At 38.6% G+C, this 27,527-nt stretch overlaps 1 protein-coding gene across 1 annotated transcript in view; it reads right to left on the reverse strand.

Annotated features, from left to right (window-relative positions):
- The window catches only part of ajap1 (adherens junctions associated protein 1), a 55,973-nt gene extending 36,175 nt beyond the window's left edge, over positions 1–19,798 (reverse strand). The window contains exon 1 of the mRNA XM_077544939.1: positions 19,000–19,798. Within this exon, the coding sequence (XP_077401065.1) occupies positions 19,000–19,028 (29 nt within the window). The 5' untranslated portion in view covers positions 19,029–19,798. The remainder of the gene's footprint in view (positions 1–18,999) is intronic.
- Between the last annotated feature and the right edge of the window lie 7,729 nt (positions 19,799–27,527).

The raw sequence follows: 27,527 nt of genomic DNA on the forward strand, positions 1-27,527 counted from the left end.
CGCTCTAAACAATGTACTATTCGAAGGTTGTTGGTGCTGTTGAATTGTCATTGCCTTGCGTTGTTACATTTGGTCATTCATGGAGCCAGCCAGGGAGAGAAGTCGTTCTGAAATGTGGGAACACTTCAATCTGATCACTCCTGGTAAGGTAGGTGTGCTGGCTGTTTAAAGTTATGTATATAGATCAGAATCAGAAAAAAACTTTAATTATCCCCGGGGGACAATTATTTATTGATTTATTTTTTCGAAGGGCATTTTTTTTTTTTCGAGGTGCAAATTAAATACAAAACGTTTTAACTTGGACGGGAATGGAACCCAAGTTACCAGAGTGGCAGGTGATAATTTTACCACTGAACAACCAATGTTTGGTTGTAAAGCTTATGTAAATAGGCTTTACCTTTTTTACTTTCTTCAATTGATTTGACCTCAGTCAGGTGCATGTGTAGAAACAGTATATGTAATATGATTAGTGTACCCATTTGGCTATAGCATTATACAATCAAATTGCATTTTTATTTAAAAATGCTTTCTCTACAGGTCCAGTGCTTAGTGTGTGCTACTGAACTGCAGTATCATGGGAATACTTCTTCCATGATTAGGCACTTCACTGCCAAGCATGGAGCTGCTGTTAACCACGGGAACACAATCAAGGTATGCTATATGTATTATAGTATTATTAACTAGACACACAATATGATATGACTGTATTCCATGACTCATAGGCCTGCTTTGTTTAGTGCAATTTTACATAAATTCTTATTTTCTTTAATTCATTTTCTTTTTATTTCTTTGTGTCTTTATTTTTTTGTCTTAGTGGACCGGAAGCCAAAGCTGGATGAGGCTCTTGTGAATATGGTAGTGAAAGACTCATAGCCTTTTTCCATCGTGGATGACTGTGGCTTCAAGGAGTTTGTGGCATTGCTTGATCCCACATACACTCTTCCACCCAGAACATGGTGCTCCAGAAATATGAGGAGGAGAAGACCAAGGCCAGAGGGTAGAGGCTGTGAGCCTAACTGCTGATATGTGGACCTCCATTAATATGGATGCATATCTAGCAGTGACCTGCCATTATGTAGATGACTCTGTGAAGCTGGCCACAGTGCTTTTGGGAGTGGTGCCTTTCCCTGATGCTCATACATCTGTTAACATTACTGCTGCAATAAGGTCTCTCATGGAGGAATGGGGCATTGAAAGCAAAGTGAGCTCTATTGTAACGGATGCAGGGGCTAATATGGTAGCCTCTGTCAGAAGTACCAATTTAAGACATGCACTTTGCTTTGCCCATTCACTAAATTTAGTGGTGAAGAAGTCCCTTGATTTAACACTTGGCCTACAAGACCTTCGCACAAGGGCACGGAAAGTTGTCACTTTGTTTAGAACCAGCACAACAGCAAAATAGAAGCTCGCAGGAGCAGATGCAGCGTCCAGTGATGAAGCTTATCCAGGAGGTGGACACACGCTGGAACAGCACCTTCCTCATGTTACAGCGCCTTTTTGAGGAGAGACAGTCAGTAGGGGCAGCTCTTGCAACGCTGAAAACAGAAGTAAGACCTCTGTCCTCTGAGGACTATGAAACAGTTGCTGCATGCCTCCAATTGCTTGCCCCCTTTTACCAGGCAACAGTAGAATTGTCCGAGGAGAAAAGAGTCTTGGGGTCAAAGGTCATGCCAATGACAAAAATGTTGAGGCTATACTTGAATGAAACAATTGGTACAATAAGCCACAACACTGCTGCAATACTGGGACAGAACTTACTGTCAGGGATGCAAAAGAGGCTTGACCCTACAGAAACCCAAACAGCACTGCTGCTGGATCCAAGATTCAGAACAATTGGATTCTACAATCAAGTACAGGCACAAGCATCAATAAAATGACTTACCGCACAATGCTCACAACTGATGAGATACACACCACCTGACACACTTACAGAAGAACAGCCCTCCACATCAGCTCTACCAGCACCAGCAAATCCATCATCCACTTGTAATTTTTTTAAATTAGTTAATTGATTAAATGCAGAAAAAATAAGTAAAAGTAAAAAAGGATATGGATTGAAACCTTACAGTACTGATGGTTACTGTCATGTTTGTCTTTCAGATATTAACCTTTGGCACACACTGGATAGAGATGCTTCGGAAGGCAAGGAATGCCACAGCGCAGACGCTATAGTGGAGGTGCAGCGTTATTTGACTGAGCCACCCCTGGACCGATCAGAGGATCCACTGGTTTACTGGCTGAACCACCAAAATGTGTACCCTCATCTGTTTCAGCTTGCAAAACAATTTTTATGCACGCTAGCATCGTCGGTCCCGTGCGAGCGAGTTTTCTCTAAATGTGGAGAAGTTGTGAGCAAAAAAAGAAACCGGCTCAATCCAAAAACAGTGGAAAAAATAATGTACCTCAATAAAAATCTTTGAGTGTCCCCCATGACCCCCTGTCAGTTACACAAGCACACCCAACCTATGCCATATTTTACCAGCACTTTCTCCTCAATAACAAAATACACACATTCATCTGTCTTTATTTGTCAATAGAACATGCTATTCTATTCGGTCTTAGTGTGAGACCATCAAAGAATTTTCAAAGCAAAGATGCTTTAAATCCACTGCAGCCTTGCAGTTTACCAGTAGAGGTCACTGTAACTGAAGCTTCGAGTAATGAACCTACAGTATTTTCAAAACAATTGGCTCAAGTGGTTCAGTGCTTCACAAAAGCTTCATTTGCTCGGCCTCCTCGCTCTGCCCCCCCCCCCCCCCACACTTGGATCCAAAACCACAGCCAACCGTGACAATTGCAAAATAGTCAAATGTTCTGTAATTCGTACCTTTGTTGTTGCATTATAGGGTTAGCGTGAAGGGTCCCCACAATTTTTTTCCAATGATCACATTTAGCCTAAAAACAACAACATATAGGTCGGGCATTTTTGTATCATTAGATAGAAAATACAAGTAAATGGAAAGAATGTATACCATAATGACTGGATTGCAGTCATTGCCATTGAGGTTCCTTTTAAACAATATTATGGCTCAATTACTACACAATAAAGGAGGATCTATAAGAAAGTTACAATCAACTTTTTCTTTGGTGTGTCAGATATTTTTTCTATTGAAAATGACTGTGTTTCATTTTATTTATAGCCAAAATGACTGAAGATTTTTTTTTTTCCCCTGCAAAACCTTGACACTATCACGGTTGTCTTTAAATGCCTCAGGGGAATGAGCGCATGGATTATGACTCCTTTTTAAGTTTTACACTACAAGACATATTCCTACGTATCTCCGATAGTTGTGTTGCTTGATTGAGCAAATTCAAAAGGTTCATAAAGAAAGCGAGAGAGCGGAACAATAATGTGATGCTGGTGAGAGCTCATACATTGTGGTTCCATCCATTCCACTTCCCCTAATTCTGCCAGCCTCGAGGACAACCAGTTCACACTGGGGAGAAGACTTAAAATAGAGGGATGGAGTCCATGCATTTATATTACCCAAAGAGAGCAACAGAGATTGAAAAAGAAAAGAGAGACCAAGGAAGGAGCTCGGCAGCAATCTTTCCCCTCTGGGGGGTGAAAATTCTCTGATAACATCCAGGCCAGAGAACAAGGGCACTTCCCCTTTCACAGCTCACTGTGAGGGCAGATAGGACCCTACCGGCAAAGAAAGCTGCATTTGACTGCTTCATCAAATTATAACAATGGCCCCACCAGTGAGAATACGGGAACTATAGGGGCATGCCAACAGAAACATGCAGTATAGCCAGTAGGGATTGCTGTTTGACCCACCGAATTCCCTTCAATAAATTACTGTGATGAATGCTTGCAACTTTTAAAATAGTATTCGTAATGACCTATATTTAAATTATCAAAGTAAAATACAAATTTACTCTCATTCTCTTTTTTTTTAAACCAAATGAAATCTGAAGAAATTTGAAGGCAACAAACGGCAATAAAATGTTTCTCAGCATCATAAAAAGTCAACAATATTTTTTCAGCTTTGTGCATTCAAATATTTGACAAAAAAAACATCATAACAGCGCTTTCAACGAAACTTCAAGCAATAAGTGTCTTGCTCTGCAATGTTACAAGAGCCCAGCAGACACTGCACTTCACTTTTTGATCATTTCACCTGCATTACATTGTTACTATTACAATATATTCATCAATTCAGAATCACATACACCCGTGATGCAACTAAAAATCAATAAGTGTGAGAACTGCACTCATTTGACCCTAATTGCGTGAAGAAGTGACTCATCAACAAACAATTACATTTAATATAACCCTTAATGATTGATTCATTATTATGCCCATCCCCAACAGTCGCTAAAATCGTAAAACAAATTTGATTTCAGCTTAAATAATCAATTGCACTGCGGTTTTGCATGCCTGTGCGGCTGTTACAATGGCCTTCCTTTATGATACAAAAATGACAGCTCAATTCCCGTAAACACTACATGGGTCTGATAGTGGTATTGTTTGGTCCATCAGCAGTGCAGACATGCTGACAACCTGACATTTACTGTTGAGCCTTAAAAAGAAAGAAACATTTTGTGAATGAAGTAAGCGCATATGTGGTCTTGGACTGTCCAGGAGGAAATATAGGCATCTTCTACTCCACAGATCACTGCCAGATCAGTTGAAACAATGAATTTACAGTGAACAAACGACGTAGTCCGACTATTGGATCCATCCTGTTCATGCCATAATAGCAAACTGGTCAAATTACAAGCGCATAGGTGTTAAAATGCTACCTAATCTTCAAAAAATGACCTAAAAAAAAAAAAACATAAACCACAAACAATGGCCAAAATTATAATTATTAATAAATGTATTCTGTCATGGTTTGGGTCTTGGTTAGTTTTATTTGCTTCTGTCATGTTTTGGGTTTTATTTGTTATCATGTTAACTTTGGTTTTGTCGGGTTGGGTTTTTGTTTAATTTTGAGTTTTCTTCTTGTCCTTTGTTTGTGTGACCTGTGTTTTGTTATGTTGTCCCTGTGTCCTTCCCTTGTCTCGTCAAGCTTTATGTGGTCCACCTGTGTTTGCCTGCCCCGCACTTGGGTCCTCAACCACGCCCGACATAACATATTCTTTTTAAATCACTCTTTATTGGAGTTTTATTAAAAAACTAAACGGTCCTGTTTTGTACAGATTAGAAAACATACATTTGATATCAAGTGGAAATTACTCTGACCTTTAGAAAATCGCCGTGGGAATTTGTTTTCACGCTCATAGCCAGTCTGTTAACAAAATGAGGGCAAATCAGTGCCTCGCTGCCCTTCCCAATGCTTTTAATTTGGAAAAGCAGCTTGAAGGGAACATGACCCAGAATAATCACCTTTTTCAAGAGTTGTACCCTGGCTTACTCAGGCTTGATTAATGCTCTCTTTATAACAGAACTTATCGAAATAATCGAGTCTTAGATGCAATCGGGGGCATAGCTGCAAAATGTGCCCCCCACCACCATACTTTTTCCATTGGAGGTGGAGAGAGGTGAGGCAGCCAGCCAATTATTTGTAATAGCCACAATTTAACACCCCCCCCCCCATTGGCATTTTGAAGTGCTGAGAAAAATTGTTGACAAATGTTACATTCATACAGCTCTTCCTTTTAATGACACATTTATTTATTTTTCTTTCTTTTTTTTTTCTTTTTTTCTGGAGACACATTTATTTCTGTTATCACGTTTATTATGGTAAAGTTGAGTCATAAAAAAGTAGTAAGTAGTCATATATTGTTGCAAGGGGGAAAAAAACATCCATTCAGATCCATCCATCAATAAGCAATAATAGTCAGGAATGGAATTGTGAGGTGGTGAGCGATTCCCACCCCAAATCTCAATAATTAACAGAACAGGGCTCGGGGCGGCGACCAACGCATGTTGTTTGAAGACATGCCAGGTTCCTGTGAACATTGTAAAGGTAGCTAGCTGAGCTGGGAACCTGCGGGCATTATTAATATGTTGTGTTGTACTTAAAATCTCGAGGGGAGGGTGTGTGTGGCCATCAATTAAACGTGTTCTAGAAACACAATTACTCAATCCGTTTCTGACATTAGTATTCCGTCCAATAAATTGAATCTCTCGTGTGTTCTACATTTTACATTTGGGATAATCAAAGAATAAAACCTTGCAGTGAATTACAATAGCATTGTAATTTTGTTTTGTTTTCGTAAGCATTATTTAGCACTCACGATAATAGACCTTTTTATGGCTACCTGTTTTTCATTTTTAACCTACATCTGATTTTTGTAGATTCTGCTAGTTGTAAGAATGTGTCTTAGGTATTGCAATAAAGTTTGAAGTTGCTTCATCTGCAACTACTCCACAAGGCAGAAGGGTCTGTTGGTTAGACAAGTACAGTATTTCTCAACTTTAGTGAGCAAAGGCATGTATTTTACATTTTGTTGTCCATTTTTTATTATTATTATTTTTGTTTACATTTTTGGGATATCTGCATTCATCCCATAAACGTAAAAATGAAATAATAATAATAAATAAATAAAAGACAAAAATGGACATATGTGTTTTTCACAACACAGCAACAATTTACATTTTTTGAACAAACAGCACACCACCAAACAAAATATCATAAAAATATATCAAATTGAAAAATTGTCTTCTAAATGTCTGTCACTCTGTGAAAGCTGGGATTGTTCTGCTGAATTTATATGAATGGCAACAGGTTGTTACGGTATGCCATCCAGTGGAAAAGTATATAATTGCTCCAACTCTAATATGTTCAGCATGAACAGATAAAGTGGATAGAAAAAGTCAACATAACCCTATTCAAATGCCTTTATTGTGTGTGAGCATGACCTATAACCTGTACAGTTCAAAAAAGATCGGCGAAATAAAAACTAAGCAAATGAGATAATGTGGTTGCAGAAGTATGATGAAGCTGTTTTCAGAATTAGCTAATCACATTCTGACTGGCCCCAAATACATTTCAAACGTTCCACTTGACTTTTTGTTGTTGTTATTGTTGTTTTTGCTTTCCAACAGAAGCCTAAATGTTTTTTTTGCCAACACTGTTATGAAACTGGGCAAAATTCTCTCCGCCTTGACTGAGGCCTCAACTAATCGAATCTTAATCGTGATCACCATTTTGGCTGCCATGATTAAATTTACCTGATCATCAGCGATATTTACATCTAATACGCACCCTGTGCTTCGCATCTCATCAAGCACACCCTGCAGCAGAAGCCTAAAGTCATTCCTGGATTGAGGACAGTAAATCATGTCAAGAGAAGAAAGCACAGTAAAAATTGGAGATGAAGATCATCATGCATTTTCTTGGCTTGTTTCAGAATCGGGGGAAGGAACATTAGACAAGATACAAGCATATTTACTCAGTTAGCCCTTGGTAAATTTTAAATTCTAAAGAGTATGGGACTCGCTTGCTGAATATTCTGAATTGAACCTGTTTTGATGCAAATGTTGCATTGAGTAGAATAACTCTCGTCAGAGGTCTGAATAGATGTTGCTAAACTTTGTCATCCTTTTGTTCTTATTTAGCACCTGTGCTCGTTTTAGATAAGTCTTACTTTTCATTTTGCCTGGGTTGCTTACAAGACGAGGATGAATGAGGAATCAATTCTGCACCAATGCCCACTGCAAAATAATTTGTATGAATGCCAAGGTGAACACATTTCCCTGTCACGTCAGAAAGAAATATTTCAGTTTAGAGTGGAAAGTTAAATAGAAATTCACTGAGATGTTAATTTTGACATAAATCATTTTGTTAAAATTGCCATTTGAATTCTAAAATCGTATATCAGTAGCACAATTCTATCTTTCAAATTAATGGAAATGATTTTTTTGACATTGAAAGGCATTTGAGGATAGGCTACTTTTTTGTTGTCATTGCTATCAATTAACTGTGCAGTTATGTTGGCATTCCATAATCATTGCCTGATTGACGGCTAAAGTCACTCCCAATATACCATCTTGTAGTCTTTACAGGGAACAGAATCCCATTATGCAATTATAAATGTTGGCCTGTCATCATCTCACTTGATTACACTGAGGCATTTTAAAGTGTTTGCTGACTGGAGGAATTGCTCTGTCCTTGCTTTTAAATGTATAAGGATAAAAAATAGGGGAGTGAAGTTGACGCCTAAATGTTTATGTAAAGGTAACAACTACAGTATATCACCATAAAAATAGCATATTTTGCTTGCAAAATGTTTCTGCCGCCAAAAAAAAGAGAATTAACACTACATATTAAAACGGTATATTTCCCAGTAGAACACAAAAATAGGCCATGATAGTGCATCGTTTGCCACATAAGCACTTTTTTTTTTTTTTTTTACAAAACAAAACAATGCTCTATTAAAAGTGCATGCTACATGCACACTAGTTTGTCTTGAAAAATACGTGTTTCTCCACAAAGAATATGATTTGCCACAAAAAAAAACATATTGCCTTTATTCTACATATTTTGACAGAAAAACACTAGATTATGCCATGAGAACATTTTGTCACCAACTCAATATCTTGTGATTAGAAATTACATGTTGCAAAATTACAACAATTTGCCATGAAAACTACATTTCACCATACAGTTACACAAGCAGGCCATGAGGATATTTTGTCACACAAACATTAGATTTTCTCATGAAAAATACATTAGCCATTAAAACACAATTTTTCCATCCATACACTGGATAATGAGTGATTTTGCCATTAATACAAAATGTATAATCTAAGGCTGGGGTCTGCAACCTGCAGCTCTGGTACCACATGTGGCTCTTAAGTCTTTCTCCTTTGGTAAAATGGAAACGGACTGCTTTTTAGATAGCGCTTTAACTACACCATATGGTGCCCAAAGCGCTTTACAATTAAAGCCTCACATTCACACACACACTCATAGATCAGTGGTCGGCTGCTGCCACGTAAGGAGCTGCCAGGTCCACTGGGAGCAAATCGGGGTTCAGTGTCTTGCTCAAGGATACTTCAACATGGTCACCAGGGGTGATTGAACCCCAACCTCATGGATTTGAGACGACCACTCAACCACTGAGCCATTGCTCCCTGTGGATCTCTTAAAAAAAGAAAAAAAGAAAAAAGAAGTAGAAACTTATATTGTTTTTACATATTTTTTAATTTTAAGATAAAATATTATTTTAATAAATTAATTACTAAATTAAAAAGCGACAAATTAAATATTTAAAAAAACGTCATAGTCCACATTTTTAAGTTGTCGGAAAAAGAGAGCCAAATGGTAGATGAAAAAATGACCATAAAACTGTGCAAAAAGGAACAGAAAAAGCACAAAATTACCATAATGTCCACAAAAATTTCTGAAAAATTATAGCAAAAAAGACGTAAGAAAATAGCCATGAAATGTCCAAAAAGGAAGAAGAGGAGCAGAAAATTCCCATAATATGTTCATAAAATTGCCCAAAAAATTTACAGAAAGGTATAAAATCTAAAAATATCATAGAAGTTCTGGAAAAGTGGGCACGGACAGTATGTGATCAGATGCAGTTGCCTAAATGCAAATGCCCAAAATGAATGGATATCAAACCCACAAAGAAGTGCAATCATGTATTCAGTTCAAAAGCATCATTCAAGTATCATTTCAAAAACTACCTCCAAATTTACTTTTTCAAATATGTCAGCATAGCCTTTCCATTATCCAGTATCCAGGAAAAAGCTCCCCACGGGGAAAATAAAAGTATATCGTATCGTATCGTATTATAATCAACACAATAAATTGTTAAAGAAGAAGCAAAGGTTCTAGTCCCCTAAGTACTTTATTCCCATTTGACTTTATTTACTTTATCACTGTACTTTGTGGTTAGCTATTGTATGTTTTTCCCATGTCTGCTCAGTTGAGGATTTTTGGTGGCCTGCCAATCGATTGCTACCAGACTTCAAGTTTTACTTTATTCTCCTGTGTTATTTTTGTCTCAGCTTGCTTTGAAAATAAGGGAGTTGTGCAACATTTGACGTTGAATCATTCCAAAGTAACCACTTGGTTGTGTTTCCACAGGCACGCTGATAAATCCATATTTCTCAATATACATAATTAGTTTTGTGTTGGTTCATTTTGTGTTCTTTTCTTTTGATTCTTTTCATTTAGTTTTTACCAGATGCCCAATTTATTGAAGCTTCTTTTAAACTTCATATCTCACAAATAAATTCTCCAAAAAATCTGTATAACTAAGGACGGCCCTCAGAGTGCCGGTTGGTAGACTCTGCAGTTTTTGCAGTTTTGTAATGGGATTTAACACCACGTGCTTCCTATTTTAAGTACTGATAGCGCTCAGGTTCTTCCTGTCTACCTCCATGCAAAATGACTGCATCCTTCACAAGATCATTCGTCGTGACATACTGAAAATACATGAGTTGGCTCATTAAAGCAAATTCATCCACGTGAATACTTTTAAGATCAATGTTTACTGACAATCTAATGCATAGCTGTGAATGTTAGCTCACTAGACTCCACTCGTGTTTTGGTCAAAACTACAAGTACAGAATCATTGACGTATTATTGACATTTTTAAGACAAGCACACATGACCATGCAGCAACAACATTCTCTTGTTTAGTTTTTTTCTTGGCTCTCAGTCTGCACTGCAATTCATCCCAAATGTGTTCTGCTGAGTTAAAGTCAGGACTCCATGCAGGCCAGTGAAGCTCATCAACACCAGACTCTGTCATCCATGTCTTTATGGACCTTGCTTTGTGCACTGGTGCACAGTCAAGTTGGAAGAGGAAGGAGCCAGCTCTGTTCCCACATGAGCATGAAATTGTCCAAAATATTTTGGTATTTTGAACATGCTGAAGCTTTGCACAAGATGCAGGCGCAATGTTGCCATTCAGCCCTTTTGTCTGCGTCGAGTGGGCGTGTGTATAGCAAACATAAAGAGGACAGGTACTTGAATAATGAGGGAGGAATCTACATTGCAATGACCCCAATTTCAAATCCTCACATTTCTGTTAAGTCTTTGCTTTTCAAAGGCAAACAACATGCATGCAAACGACCAACCACATAGACGCTAAACTTAAACCATGTCACAGACGCATTTTGATTATGCGTAACATTATTTTTCTTGCAGTACACTACAAAATGTTTTTTTTCTGACAAATAAAATAAAGAAATAATTATGAGAGAGATAAAAAAAAAAAAAAAAGTTGTCATTGTGTACAAAACACATATCACATATACCGAACTATGGCCCAAACCGAGATACAGAGACTACTGGGGGTTACCTGTACCGTCCATCCAAATGATGTTTCCACACTCATAGCACTTGGCATTGTGGAAGTATTTGCAACTAGTTTAGCTAAGCTAAATGTCAATCCACTAAAGCAGTCATTCCCAACCAGTGTGCTGGGGCAAATTAAAATGATCTAATTTCACATTTAATTGGTTTAACAAGAATTTATTTTGAGAACACGGGGCTAGTTGTATCACTTTTTATACTTTTGTCTAGTTCTTGGAATCAATACATTATATATAAACAAAATGTATACCAGATGAAGGACCAAAGTCTTAGGTATTTTTTTTTGTATTCATGTAATTTTCCTACTTTGTGTCAGTGCAAAGTTATAAGCTATCAATTAGAGGGAGTGAACAAGTGACATGCTGCCCCTCCAATGGGTAAGTTGTCACACTATATGGGGTAAGATGTCACATTGGATTTTGCAACTAATAGAATAAAACAAGGACAAAATTATCTCTTTTCTCCTGTTTATTTATTTTTACAGCTAGAGAAATTGTTTGTCATTGATCTTGAAAATGTACTATAGTCATTGAGCAAACTTTAACATAAAATATTTTGAAATAGATTAAATTCCTAATGAACTGCTGGCATGTACAGCTCTCTGCCTCAAATGCCAGTTTTGCTTTCCTTAAACCGGAAATTTGAGATTAAATTGTTATTCAATACAAATAATTTCAAAATAATGATAATAATTTAAAAAAATAAAGCATTTCGGTTAATTGATTAATGGATGGTTCATCATGACACTTAAACCAGTCCTGACATGTACGCATACTGCAGTTCCACCACCAACTGGAAAATCAATGTTTAAACAGTGAAACAAAACATTTTATTTATTTATTTTCTTAGGGGGGTGGGGGGGGGGGTGGGGGTACTATGAAACAAAACCTAGCAAACTAATCACCTCACTCTTCAGACACATCATCTGAAGGGTAATTCTGGCATATGTAAACCGAGTTGCCAGAGGTGCATTTTTCATTGGCCCATTCTTTGCATATGTGACAATAAACCCCAAAATGACTGAGGCAAGTTGCCCCAAACTACCATGTGGGCTAATACTTGCTCTAGTTTAAAGTTGGCTTAAAACAGATCGCTATATGACACCTGTTTCAAAATTAGTGAAGTTGAAAATGTTTACTTTGGGTTGTGCAAAACAAATAACTGGCCCTCATCTAAACTCACAATGTGCTATTCTCTTCTCCGACAGTACACAATCCTTGACCATTTAAAGAAAACTAGTATTCCACTTTTTCGTTGCGCCCTCTGGTGGACAAGAAAATTGCAATGTGACAACTTACCCTTGATACAACTAGCTCCGGTCTCCCCTACTCATACTACATATAATATACAGTACTATCTTCACCTATATATGCCAGTGACAGAACAAATGAAAGCTTTTCCACTAGATCAGGGATGAGCAACTTAAATAACGGAGGGGGACACAAATATGTTTCTCAATGACTGTATAAAAATCCAGCATTCAACAACAAAGAGTTTATATAACTACATACTGTGACTTGTTTATGCAAGTACAGTGTCCTCGTGCATAAAAATTACCATTCAAGTACCAACTGAACAACAGTTGCTGAAACTGCTGAACAGGAAGTGCAAGAATTCAATTTGTGCATGTTTTCACAAAACTCAACCCACTCAGATTGTAATAGTATTCAGGTATTATGTTTGTCCTGCATGTCATTCCAAATCAGTATGCGACCTGGTGTAAGCGCAATTATGGCATGTCTGCCATCTAGTGGTGAAGGGTGATACTACAACATAAAACTATACAGTGGAACCCCGGTATATGCGGGGGATATGGATACAGCTTGCTGCATACAACTAGTTGAAAAACATTAAGAGTTTTTTGTTATTTTTTTTTTAAATGCTAATAAACTTTTCGAGAAAAAAACTGTTTGGTCCCCCAAACCCCCACCCCGCAAAAATATAAAAATAAATAAATATTGATTTTCAAAAAATGAATAAGTAAATAAAAAAAATATTTAAAAAAATAGATAAATCCACAAATAAGAGAATCAGTGGATGCAGAGCTACAAGTATGAGGAGGTCCCCTGCAATAAAGGAATGAAAAATGTTCAGATCAGAATCCCACCCCCACCCAACACACACACACACTCACAATAAGAATGTGGTCGCGGGCCACTTGGATACATGTCCATTGGTTTACTATGCCTAATGCCTACTGAAACAGAATATATCATTCCGTGCAATAGGGAAACCCAGTATGGATAAATGCACACACGCATACAAATGTCTTTGCAGTTGTGAGCTTGAATGACAAGTCGCAAATGAACACAGCCATGGTGTCATTAGTCACTCCCCATTTTACATTTATTGTCCACTTGCTGGCGCAGTAGAGCAAATGAAGCATCATGATGTTTTCGCCTATGAATCAACCAAGTGGCTATCAATGCTCCATCTAACCATTCCACTAAATGTGGAACTGTAATACACGTTCATTTGTAGCCTGTTGATTACGCGGAATGTCTGTTCCTGGAACTGAAGAGCTCTGCGAGCTCTATCTCTTTGCCGGGACAACCCGGGAAAACAGAACCAGTGTACGTCATACAAGCACACAAATGTTTTTGCAGTTGTGAGGTTTAATGTCAAGTTACTAATTCAGCCAAATAAGGAGGTTAAGTTAACCTGTATCTTAGCTTTGCATAACTTCCATGAAACATTTTAGACAATTCTCCCTCAATCACTTTGCTGCCACCTACAGGACAGGGGCAACATCTGTTTGAAATAATAACCAGACTTTTATGTATTAATGTATTTTTCCCAAGATTATTTGATCTTTGTTCCTCCTTTTAACAGTGGTTTTGTTGCTTTGAAAAACAGGATCTGTGGTGTCAAGTTAAACCCTCCACAGTAGATATCCTGCATTTAGGATATAAATATTACAGTTGGCTCTGCAAAGAGTTGCAGAGATCTGTGGATTGTGTATGTGTAGAAGGTCTCCGGGGAGCGAATGTTGAATGCAATACGAATAAATAAATACAATAAATAAATATATAAATAGAAACCGGTAAGGCTGAGCAGCTGGTCTAGCTGTGCAACAGCAGACTTGCTACACTTGTGAAGTTGCACAATGTTTCAAAATGGGAAAAATATAAATCCAAATGGATCCAATGTGCAATGTGTGTTATGCTATTATTTTGATTTTTTGGTTTGATAGCTCAAGATTTTGCATTAATTACTTTATCTGCATACGGTTGTGGCTACAGTGACCTTCATGCTCGAAAAGATAAGCAAGGCTAAAAGAGCATGGGAACAGGGTAAAAAAACTAAACAAAATAGAATGCTCCAATAACCTCCGACCATCACAATCAAATCTGTTTCCTCTGCAGTCCAAGCCTCAATCCACATCAATTACCACTGTTGTGAGCCAGTAATGCTTTTTTTTCATTTACAAAATATTTCAGTGAAAAGTAGCCCAGTGAGAAATGCCAGAGAAGCCCAGTTAGTGGCAAGCACGACAAATAAATCTGATCTGTCGGAGAGGCACTATTGATCCAGAAAAAGCTCCTTACATGAATCAGGGCGGGACTCTGTGTTGTTAAGTCTCTGTGGCATGGTCGTGCTTCAGTGGGAGAGACACACGACCAAACTGAAACAATGCTCATTAAGTCACCCGGGCCGACTGCTGCTTGCAACATGGTGACAACCTGGACATTAAGATCTGAAAGTGGGGGTATGTGCAGGAACATGAATGCCAGGTTGTCACAGCCCCGCGCCTGAGGCTCTGCATATGTGCTTGCTGAGTAGAAATGATCCCTCTCTGATGTCCTGCTCACTTGCATCACCCACAGTACACGCCATTGCTCGTTAATGGACATGCTGTATGTTGCAGTTGCAAGGCTCATCTGACGGCAGAGCACGCAATTCACAGAGAGAGATATTATTTTGAGAATTAAGTTGTGGTTTAATTAGGTCATCTTAAATAAATGTTAAGTAATTGGAAAGGTTGTCAATGATGGTGTAGTGTTAAATTGGCCTGGCTTTGGCACAGGCAGCGTGGGTCCACTTCAGTTCAGGAGAGTTCTTCACCAAAACGAGAAACTCAAAATTAACAAAAGCATTAAAAAAAAAAAATTCCTACACTGTCATTCCTTTGTTGAACACATTCAGACTAATCCATTGAAATATTTTATCAGGATAATTTTTCTGCAGGTCTGTGGCAATTACATTTTCCCCTCATAATTATCTTATTACAATGAGTGTGTATTAGGTTAAGTGTCGTTTTGCAAAATGTACACGCTGGAGGAACAGCGTTAGTAGGTCTATGATTTATTATAGATTTGTAGTACTTATTTACATTTTTATGAAGGCATCACTACCAACAAGCAGTGATGGGAAAATAAAGCTACATGACGCACTTGTGATGTTATTTTACTCTTGTAGATGGTGCTCTTGGTTAAAAGATCAAGGCTAGTGCAATGGAAATTGATTACATTTCCACTGCATCTTTAAACCATGATTGCCATCTAGAGGAGTCAAAAGATATCACAAGTGCTTCATGAAGCTACATTTGTCCATACCACCATGCTTAATTAACTTCCTGTGATGGCAATGCATCACGTTATAAACTCCCACTTTCTTTTTTGTTATTATTGTGAACACGTTCCTGGTTGCTAACCATGTTATTTTGCCTGTGGAAATCAACTATTAGTCATAGTTTCCTTTTCCTTTTTTCAAAGCAAAAAAAAGGACAAATTTGAAGTTTATCAGCGCTGCGCAACAGATTTCACTCGTCTTTTGACCGAGGTTCCATTTGAATGTTTGTATCAATTTACAAAAATACTTTACATTGGTTAACTCCTGGATGGGACGGAGGCTTTGAAAACAACATGCAAATATTGTGCTTCTGACCTTGTGTCATAGGTGGGTAACAGGTTATTGCTGCCAGGATAAACTTTAACACCGCAAAGTTGTTGGCATTGATGTCAAATGACAAATGAATTATCTTCACGTGCGAAGCTGCAACAGCTCCATAAACGAGCACGACAAGCATGACAACATCCTGCTTTGGTGAGTTCTGTCTGAAACGCACAAATGAATAAATACTGGTTTGCTTCTTATGCACTGATTCTTATATCTTATAATATCTTATAATGCTATCTTGAGACGCTGTAATTCATTCATCAGGTTGTTGAAAATGCATTGATGTATAAAACTTAATGATCCAACACCCATGAGTGGCTTTGTCATTTCTGTACAAGTAAACACATTGTTTTTGCTCCACTTTTCCCGCAGCAGCAACCAGCATACGGTTCTTTTGGCATACACTTTTTTCACAGGGACAACCAGTTCTGGTCCTTCTGGATTTAACAGACTGCTGTGCACTGGGTATTTATGACGTTGGAGCTTACAGACGCACAGACATCTCCAGAGGATGGAATCTCAGAGAAGCAACACAGCCTATTTCCCTGCAAATTAGGTTAATCACGCTCCTGAGAGGCCTTGCTAATAACTCTCATAGAAGCTATTAGGGTGGCACCTAAATTACATGAATACAGGAATATCAGTGATGCCACCTTTCCGCTTCGACATCTGCGAAGACTATCAAAGGCATTCATCCCTGACCACAGAAACCGCCTTGATGAGAAATGATATATTTTGATTAGAGTCAGCCTATTAGATCAATTTTAATTGTTTTGTAAGGGGCTTCAAAACGCATTGAACACATCCACAAGGAAACAATTGGACCGGTTATATAATAGAAGTTATCCATCAACTATTTTATATGACTCATAAGTGGATCCCGGCTGACTTGGTTGAGAGGCAGACTGCATTCTGGACAGATCACCCGTCAATCACAAGACTGGCACATCGAGACAGACGGCCATTCGCGTTCACACATATGGGCAGTTTCAAGTCGAACCAAACATGTTTTTGGATGGCTAGAAAGAAGTCACGACCAACTTGCTTTGTGTCAAAAAACAGTCCTTGTAATTCTGCTTGGAAATCCATCTTTGTTCAACCTGAGCATCTATTCAAAGTAGCCTCCAAATTATTCATCTCACTTTACCAACTTTCTTTTGTTCTTATCTGCAACTAAACTGTTTCCTATATTTAACTCTTTTCTTTTGATGTGAAGAGCTCCCACAGTGCCCACTGAAACGGGTGTCTCTGCCAGTGATATTTTTGCAGTTGCATTGCGCTGTGTATTCTTTCCAGTGGCTTGGTGGGAGGAGAGTTTGGTGTGGGAAACCTTAACCATGGAATAAGCATGGAATGTGTCCAAGAATGCTAATAATGATTCATGAAGAATGAATCCTTGCTGGTAAAAATCTACATTACAGGGTCCCACAATCACTTCTACAGATGATATGTTGAGGGTTTTCTTTGTCTAACTCATTTTGTTTTGGATGTTTTCAATAAAGAGGATGACTTTTTGATATATTAAAAAAAGACCATAAACAGATTTTTTTTCCCCTCTCTCTCGCTATCAGTACATAGAGTGATTCCTGAATGACTAACTTCCTATTTCACGGAATACTTTTAAAATATCTAATAATTATGTATTGAATACAAATATGCAATTGCTTTTTTCCCCTGAAGAATGACTTCATTATTGAGCAGCTTACAATTACTTCACATTTGTAAAGTCCCGGAGTTTATCTGAATAACACTTTGGTAGGAGGTGATCATGCACGTAATACTTCATCGACAGTTCTGCAGGTGTTATCTATTAATTTTGACATTTCAACATGCTCATCTCCATGTTTGCTAATGACAATGCTGCTGTAATGCCCACAACGTTTTTTGTCTTTCTGAACAAGGAGCTAGTAGTTTGTTTGCTTCACTGAATATGTTCACTGCCAGATACAATGTTATTGACAGCTGTCTGAGTAATAAAGAAATGGTTGGAGACTGACTATGACAAAGGATTAGTATGACTAGCTTTCAGTCTGACATGAATATGTCCTATCAAGTCAACAAATAATGGAAACATTTTCATTGACTGAACACTGGCAGATTCACACCTCTGGCCAATTTATTCAAAACTATTTTGCTTGCATGTTATCTTTTATATAAGCATCATGTGTTTCCCTACGAGGTCAGACTTGATATGTTCAGTATGTCATGCATGCATGAAAATGACCGACTGTTTGATCTTAGAGCATGTATCTAACTTGCTGGCAGCTCGCATATACTGCATCTCATGAAAACCTTTGTTACTCAAAAACAGTATTACACTTCATTAAATTGAACTATGTGGTCCGGTCTTCATTTGCCTCCTTTCTTTCTCTGCTCTTCTAGACAACAAATAAGGCATCCATTAATGGTGCTGTTGTTTTCACCCGATAATTAGCCAGATAATTGCGCGTGTGTGGGAGTGCGCGTTCTCTCACAGGTGGGGAGTAGATCTAAACTCAAGTCTTAAGCGCTACTTGTGCTGTTACATTGGCGCCCCTCAGCGTTCATGTTATGAATTGTTCGCTCAAACGTGACTCCCTAAAATTTAATATAATAATAATAATAATAATAATAATAAGAAGAAGAAGAATAATAATAATAATAATAATAAAAGCCACACTTGATTTAAACATAGTTAGGAATATTTTATCAAAAGGCTGTTGTTGACTTAATAAATAGAGTCCAGTCATAAATCAGTTTCTTCAAAGTTGGTGTGACGTAGATTTAAAAACAAGCAGAAGAGTGAAACACGACGCACATTTTTAAATCTACCAAAACATTAGGTAAAGAGCTACTTCATTGATTGATTTATGACCATAAATCGTCTTACCTGCGGGCGACACTCCGTTTTATCCACATGTTCTCCTTCTCAAATGCCGAATCAGTCCACCGGGTATCCTCCCATTTAGATTAGCGTTCAACCGAAGTCGACTGTGGTCAATGACACTCAAGTGACGGACTTTTCTCCAGCTAACGGTGACGCCAACATCATTTAAGCCATATCCACTGTGGTGGCGCACATATAATTCCTCCAGCGATGGAAAAAAATAAGAAAAAAATAGAAGCACGTTTTAACTTATTCTACTTGGCAATAATCTTCAGAGTAGACGGGTTGAAAAAAAATGTGGGGGTTAATGGGCGCGTGTAGGTGGACAGGTGAACCGGAAGCCAAAAAACGAATCCTCAAACTTTGCCTTCAATTTTTCACCACCTCTCAAGGCGATGAAGACTAAGAAAGAACCAAAAAAAAAACAAAGAAAGAAAAAAAATCAAGCGATGTCTGCATCTTCGTCTGCTCTCTCTTCTACATCGTTGTTAGGCAGACGAGCGTCCAGAAATGTTGACATACAGCTGGAGAGAAGTCGTCGCGAGTTAGTGGGTCCAGCATCTCTAAAGAGGAGGCAACATCTGTGGTTGGGGTAACATCTGTGGTGGAGAGGTGGAGAAAAATATATATATATTCAAAATAAAATAAAAAAGAATAAGGAGGGGTGACGAAGGAGGCGGTTGCGGTTGTTTCAGCGGAGTTGGAGCGAGAGAGAGGATTGGAGCGTGTCAGTGGAGAAATGGAGCGAAAGAGGAGAGAGAGGGGAGCGAGTGAGAGAGAAAGAAAGGCAGCTCCGTCTCCTCCCGCCGCTCGTCTTCGTCTCTGCCACTGACAAACGAGCTGCCTGCTGAGGCTCGCGCCTTCGTGACGTCACTTTAAAGCCGAATATGTCATGCGCCTCAGCCTGTCAAGTCAAACGAGAGCGGCACATGAGGGGCGTTTCCTAAAACCCTGGGGCCCCATGGAAGAACAACCATGGACCCCCACCACCCCCTTTCATTGTTTTAATAAAACGCTTACTTCAGGTCCATGGGATTATTTGCTAATACAAATGTGAAAGTTAAAAATAAAGACAAAAAGTTAAAAATTAGAAACGCAAATGAAGTCATTGATTAGCAAAACTGCTTTAAATTTTTTTCATTTCGAGCCTTGCATACTGACAATTGAAATGTATGCTATCTGATTTTTCCAGTGGAAATAATGTGCTGCCATGCATAAGGTCCACTGCTCTGCCTTTGCTCACGGGTGACACTTTGAATGAGACGAGTGTGTAGTAATGTAGTACTCAGTGGCGTAGCCATCATTTCAGAAGAGAGGGGGGGCAAATTGTTCAGAGGTAATAAATCACCTTTTGTTTTTTCAGTTTCTTTTTGGACATTTGTTATACTCATTGTAATCCCTGGAGGGGAAGTTCAACTCACACTCTGCTGGATATCTGCATTGCACACCAAACTAAACATGTACAGGCATGCAAAGAGAGATGTGAGAGCAAAAGGGGCATGCAAATTGTGCTGCGCCGCTTGAGCTTGGGTGAGAGGTCATTGCCTTGCTCAAGGGCACCCCGGCAGTAGTCAGGAAGCAGACTAGCATCTCTCCAACAACTACTTGCCACTTTACATTTTATCTGCAGCGGGATGCAAACAATGACCCTTCAGTTCCATAGCCCAAGTCCTGATAGATGAGCTACTGCCTTTATTTTTTTATTTTATTTTTTTTACTCCCCTCTGCACTAGCCAGAGGACTAAAACCAAACTGTCAAATTCTGGTTGAGTTAAAACACAATGACAGGCAAGCATAAGTAGCCAGATAATTGAATGCCCAATGGCAACGCTGGACACAAAAATTCAGTAAAACGTCATCTTGCCAGCAAGGTTATTGCACACAAAATGCACAGGAAATGAAAATGTTTTGAACCATTTTTATTATTATGTTTAAAAGTCAAAATCCTCTAATTTCATTCGCAAACAAACAATCTTTGTTTAGGAAAAAAACAAGACTTTATGATTTTTCTTGTGAAGGATATGCGCTTCGGCTCCAAGGTTGGAAAGCACCGCGCCAAAGTATGACATTTACCTTTTTTCACAATTACATTTATGTGGAGTGCCACAATTTCCATGCGCTTCAAAATATTGGACCAAGTTTTTTAACAGTTCAATTTGTAATATATGACTGTCTGGAGGGCAGCATGGCGGACGAGTGGTTTCCACGTTTGCCTCAAATTCAAGAGGTCATAGGTTATATTGCTGTTTGTTAGCCCCGGTCCTCGAGTCCCCCTATCAAGCCTGTTTTCCATGTCTCCCCAGCCAACACAGCTGTGGATCATTATCAGGCATCATGCAGAGCTTGCTGATTAGCTGATCGTTTGAAACACCTGTGTTGCTTGTGGGAGACATGGAAAACAGGCTGGATAGGGGTACTTGAGGACCGCGGTTGAGAACCATTGGGTTATATTATACCTGATCCACACAGCACATCTCACTGAAGCTCAGTCAAAGGATCAATGCTACATGTCTTGATTTTTCTCTTGGGCTTTTAAGTACAGCAATGAAATAAAAATAGATTAACAGAGATTAGATATAGTCTAAATGTTACATTACTTTATTGTTCTTAATCGTATTAGATATCAGTGTACTTATTGTGTACAATATTTTGGGTCAACAAAAAATATCGCAGTAATTCAGTATCTAAGATCTCACTTCCTGAATGGGTTAGATGAAAATAGATATACAGTCGGATGACAGACCTCATATCAAACACAGATGGACTCTTATGGGCTTTTGATGGTTAAAATAAATGCATAATGAGTATTATGTAACGTAATATTCACAGTTTGTTTGCTGGCTGTTTGCTCACAATAAACCTGAGTCAGCGAGAGAAGGCGGCAGCCGTTAATGTCAGTGTGGGACTCAAAAGTGCAAGAAATAATTTGTACGCAGGTTGAAGCCTCTACTGCTTCAAAGGTCACCACTTTGTGCAGGTTTTGGTGGCTCCATAGCTAAAAATAAAGGCCTGCCAAGAACAGTGAACCTAAAATGCATCAAGAAAAAGAGTAACATGGACTATACCCGGGATATGTAGTGATGTCAGACTTCAGGAACACTTAGACATCAGGATCAATCACATCACGCTGAGCATCACAATGTCTGAGCTGAGTTCGAAGCTGTTTCCCTCTCATAATCTTAACCAACGGAATACTGAAGTGAAGAGGAATTAAGTTGGGAGGGTTACTTATTCTACTATGTTTCCAGCGTGACATGAATGCAGCATTAAACTGTCACCCCGGAGGCTTTTTTACATATCTGTTCTACAAGATGTCAGCAGTAGGCAAAACCCATTACCTTACACGCACGCACACAAAAATCACCTATGACAAGATCAGCTCTTGCGTGAGAACAAGAGAGAATGTGGCGGCCTTTCTTGTGAACCTCCAGGTCAAAGTGTCAAACCAGCGAACGCATCACACCTGCTTTACCGTTGCGACTGCTCTAGCCTTTACTCCAGCAAATGTATTGCATTTTTAAACCCAAGTTCTTTTATGCTTGAGTTTGTGCTTGTTTTTGCACAAAACCTTATCAATTATAGAGTGGACTTGTCTTGAGAATTTCAAGGTGGTATGTTGAACCTTTAACACCCTGGTAATGGTTCAATTTGGAGTCTGTCCAAAATAGTGGTTAAAAAAATAAATCCTGTTTGGACCACATAACCATATCATAGGAAAACTATACATACTTCCGTTTCTATACTGCTTATTGTCACTATGGCCAAGGCACAGGACACACTGGACTCAGTGCTGGTAACTCCCCAGTAAGTACCTTTTGACTGTCCTAAAAGTAGCTAGAAGTTGCTAAATGACGTCATTGCCTAATTTGCATAATTTCTATTTGCATGCAATAGTAATGCTGTAGGCGAGAGGAATAACGTCATGGAAGAGGCAAAAAGTGAGCAAAAAAAAGTTGCTGTATCTGTTGCTAGTTGCTTTTGACTGCAAAGATTCCTTGGAAAGTCATCAGATTTGGTGAGAAAGTCGCCAAGTAGGCAACACTGCCAGGACAGCCAATGGCATGGCAAATATAAACAAGCATTCAAGCTCATGTTCAAACCTACTTTATTGATAGTTTAGAGCAGGGGTAGGCAAGTTCGGACCTAGAGAGCCGCAGTCCTGCATGTTTTTGATGTCTTCCTCCTCGAACACAGCTGAGAGGCTCCTGCAGAATGTAATTATGAACTGATGATTTGAAACACCTGAGTTTGGAGGCAGGAGACACCGGAAAAATGCAGGACTGTGGCTCTAGGACCGAACTTGCCTATCCCTGGTTTAGAGACGTACAGTACATTAACCTAAAAAGACATGACTACACATTGAAGCCGGAGCTCAGATTCAAACCTATAACTTTACAACTGCGAGGTAGACGTACTGATCACTCGTAAATTACGTTTTCCTCATCGGAAAGCTATAATAATTACTGCACTAATGAAGCCATAAAACGTTACAACTGAAATCAAATTTTAGCTGCCAGCCAGACACGGCAATGAAGATCAGCAGAATTTTTCTTATTTCTATTTCTTGGTCACATATTTCTTACTGCGACATTTTGCTAGCAGACTTAACAGGGCTCAGTATATTTGTCCCGTTGGCCAACATATAAGCCACGGCACTGGGCCAAGACAGAGAGCCGACATGCACACTAATGAAAAACAGCACTACACGATTGTGGGACGTCACTGCTCTTTACTGAAAATGAAAGGCAGAAGAAGAAAAAAACAGCAGTATCTGTTGAATTTAGTGGTACAATTCTTGGCATTGGAGGAAGTCAGAGAAGAAGTGTACGGGCCTTTTTGTGGTGATAGTATGTGCTCCCCATGCATGTGTGTGGTTTCTCCTGGTACTCCGGCTTCCAGCATGCATGTTGGGTTAATTGAAGTAAATAAATGTCAATTGGAACTAGTCCAACTCTCCTGTGAACCTGAACAGGATAAGCAGTACATAATGGATGGATATACATCGAAGGAGTCCGCTTGAATTTCATCATTTAAACCTCCGTTCGAATGTGAAGTGATGACATTTTTATTTATTTATTAAGTCATGGTGATTAAAGAGATTTTTTCCCATTTCGTCAGATAAAAGTTCTGCTTTTCTAAAACTGATTTGATTAAACAACTCTTTTTTTTTGGGGGGGGGGGGGGGGGACCGTAAATACCAAATCAGATTACCGTAAATAATGCTTGCATGTGCTGACATGTGAGTATGCATGGGCTCTTACATCAAATGCCCCTGAAATTGTGCAATTTTGAATTTGACCAAAATTAGTGTGTCCAATCACACCTCTAAACATTAAAACTTCAGAGATGTAGGTGTTTCAGTTTTAAGGCTTTTTGTGATTAAAATTAGTCTAGAATTGTCAAGAGGGGTAAAGAACGGGAAGAATAAATATAGGAAATTACATAATGAAAATGCAAATGAGCTCCAGGGTTGGGGAATATACTGTAGGTCCAGACAATAAAAACCCTGAAACAGCTTTGCTTTAGCCTTAAGTCCTTCTACTCAACAGGCCAGTTGAATAGTTGTGGCTGAAGACAATATGTGGCAGGGTTTAACTTTGACTTTTTTGACCTGGATTCCCCAACCCCGATGAGATCTTATTCTCAGCAATCGGACTCCAACATCACCAAAAGTGTCATTATCAAAATAAACTATTCACTGGTGACTTTTTATTTTGTTTTGGTCTTTTTTTTTCTCTTTTTTTTAATGGGTAACTTTATTTTTGAAATCCCCAACATTCTGAGGTTGCCTTGGAGATTCTGCTCGATTCATTTCTGTGTGGGTATCTGCGAAGAAATCGTCTCCAGCTCCACAGGAGATGAAGGCTGTCATTCTCTTTCCTCCATCTTTTCTTTTCTTGCCTTCATATTCACACGCTCTCCTCATCACTAATGTTTTGCATGAGATACCTCAGTGTATTGTATGACTGGGAAAAAAACAGGCTTATTTTAGCCTCAGAGACACGGTCACAGGTTGTCATGCATGTCTACGTGTGTGATGGCAACTCACCTAAACACAGCACAGTAGCAAACATCTGTTGTGTAAGTCATTAGCACCCCAGCATGGCAGTGCGAATTATAAGGATGAGGATGGCTGTGTATAAGCTAAACTACAGTGAGTCACTCTCTGTCGCATTTTGGGTTTAGTTTGTAGTGCTAGCTGGAATCTAGCATTAAAGGGACTCAGGGAGAATATCTACTTTGCTTATCTAGAAACACTCTATACTGTAATAAAAAGAAAGAAAGATGTACAATAATGATGATAATAATAATGTCTTCAATGCATTGTTTCTGCAGTAATTCAGCTGATTTGATGCACACTGTTATCATATTTATGAACGAAATACGATTAAACTCAGAATCTGTTCAGAATCTGTCTGCCTGGACCTCAGCTGAATTCACCAAAATTGCGTTAGACTACCTGCGTCATTGCTTAGACGTGGTTCCAGCAAGTGTAAAGCGTAGTCTGTTCGCAGCCACCAAATTAGCAGGTGTGCCTGGCACATGTCAAAGGAAGCGCCCTCAGTGTGCCGGAATGCACAGCATGGCAAAGAGAGATGAACCAAATTCACAAACAAGGGCTTGTTGCATTGACATTTTTATGCTCAAGTGCAAGTATGCTTTCAACAAAATGCCGTCTGTAACTCTAACACAGACATCTTAAAGTGCAACCTATCTCAAAAAGCCATTTTTCCCAAGATGTATGAGGGGGAAAAAATATAAAGGAAAAAAACTCAAAATGTAATCTTTTTAATTTTGTGAGGGAAAAAGTCATTGTTAGACTAATAATAATTAAAACAAGGCCAATTCCGTTTCCATTTGGGATTCCCTGCTCTAACAGAAGGTGCTGTATCTGTTATCTCTGAACTCTCAATCAGAAATCTGTTGCACGATGCCAAGGCAATTAAAATGATTATTTTTGTATCATAGTGTTTACAGACAATTTTAAATCCCAGCTTCATTTTAATCATGATACTGCTGAAACGTACCCATCGAGAATAAAACAGAGCAGTCTTGTTGAGGGTGTTTTTTAAGCGACTCTAACAGATTGTTTGTTATTTGGTAGGGGGTGTCACTGAATGATGGGTACTTATTCATCTGGCATTGGCTCATACAGGCTGGTTTTAAGCCACAGTATGCAGGACGTTATTACTCAAAACACACTCAATTATTTGACATCTGAAAAGATTGTAGACTACAGCTCTACATTAGTCAGATTCAATCGCAACAAGCTTACTGTATATCATTAGGTTTGACACTACTCAGTCCATAAAAAGCGGATGTGTTGCCATAGCAACAGCATCATTTTTGGATGACTATTACAGAGGCAGCTGGACTGAATATTCTACTGTAACTTCTACTGTATTCTTTTTTTTTCTCCTTCCAACAAAAGGCATAGAAGAAACACTAAAGGTTTATTTTTCATGTGCTCATCATCCACAACTTTCCCTATTTCAGAGCATTAATGTGCCAAGGAGGTCATGTTTCACCAGTGTTAGCTAGTAGAACTAGATAGACAGCAAGTTCTGTTTCATCCATTAAAAACAGGTCAATTTGTGTTATTTTTCTGTTTGTAGCACTTTAATTGTGTTTATTTTTGACAGTTTAATTCTAGCTCAAGAAAAATACAAAGGAATTGACACAGCAAACGACATGACCAATATGTTAAATACTAAAAGGTAATGTTAATTCCCAGATTGTGACTAAAGCATTCTAAGTAAACAGTGTGCTCAATGTCTGGTCTCGTTTTTATCCAGTGGGCTGCTTGTCTGCGCCCTAAAGCAACATTTCTTTTAAAAGGGATATTTTCCATTTGAACTGGTTTAACATGACAGAGTAGCTCCTTCCTTCTAGATTTATATTGGAGCAGTCGGAATTACCTGCATCATCTACTGCCCACTCACTCGGCTTTCAGAGACCCAGTTGTGTGGATTCCAGTGGCAGTTGGATGCTGTAGACTCCTTCATAATAAAGAGTTCTTTTTTTATATATTCCCTCTAGGCTTCCTCTCTTGCCTTCAAAGTCATAATGATTATTTTTCCACTCATAATGAATACCATCAGAGACACAGCTCTCTCCTGGTATATGAAATCAAATAAATATAAATAAAATTACAGATCCGGTCTTCTCTTTACAAAAGCCATTAGTGTTAGTCCTTGTCATCTTCTCTCATTTACATTGCCAACATTTAAAAGTTATAGTGAGCTTTGGAATTGTTCAAATCTGACCTTCATGTAAAAGCTCCCACAGCTATTTTGAATTGTCAAAATAGGAACTATAATAATATTCCATAGGATTATCGATTCTAAAAAGATTTTTAGTTTGTGACACACACACACACATATGCCGTTCAAATAGTTGCCAGGGGCTTTTACTCAGCTGCTGCATTGCTGCATGAGTAGCAGGTGTCTTGCCTCCAGCAGCTCAGTAAGGAACCTTGGAGTTACCTTTGATCAGGGTGTATCCTTCAACTCAAACCTACAACAAAAGGC

The sequence above is a fragment of the Vanacampus margaritifer genome, chromosome 1 (genome assembly GCF_051991255.1).
Source record: "Vanacampus margaritifer isolate UIUO_Vmar chromosome 1, RoL_Vmar_1.0, whole genome shotgun sequence".
NCBI lineage: Eukaryota > Metazoa > Chordata > Actinopteri > Syngnathiformes > Syngnathidae > Vanacampus > Vanacampus margaritifer.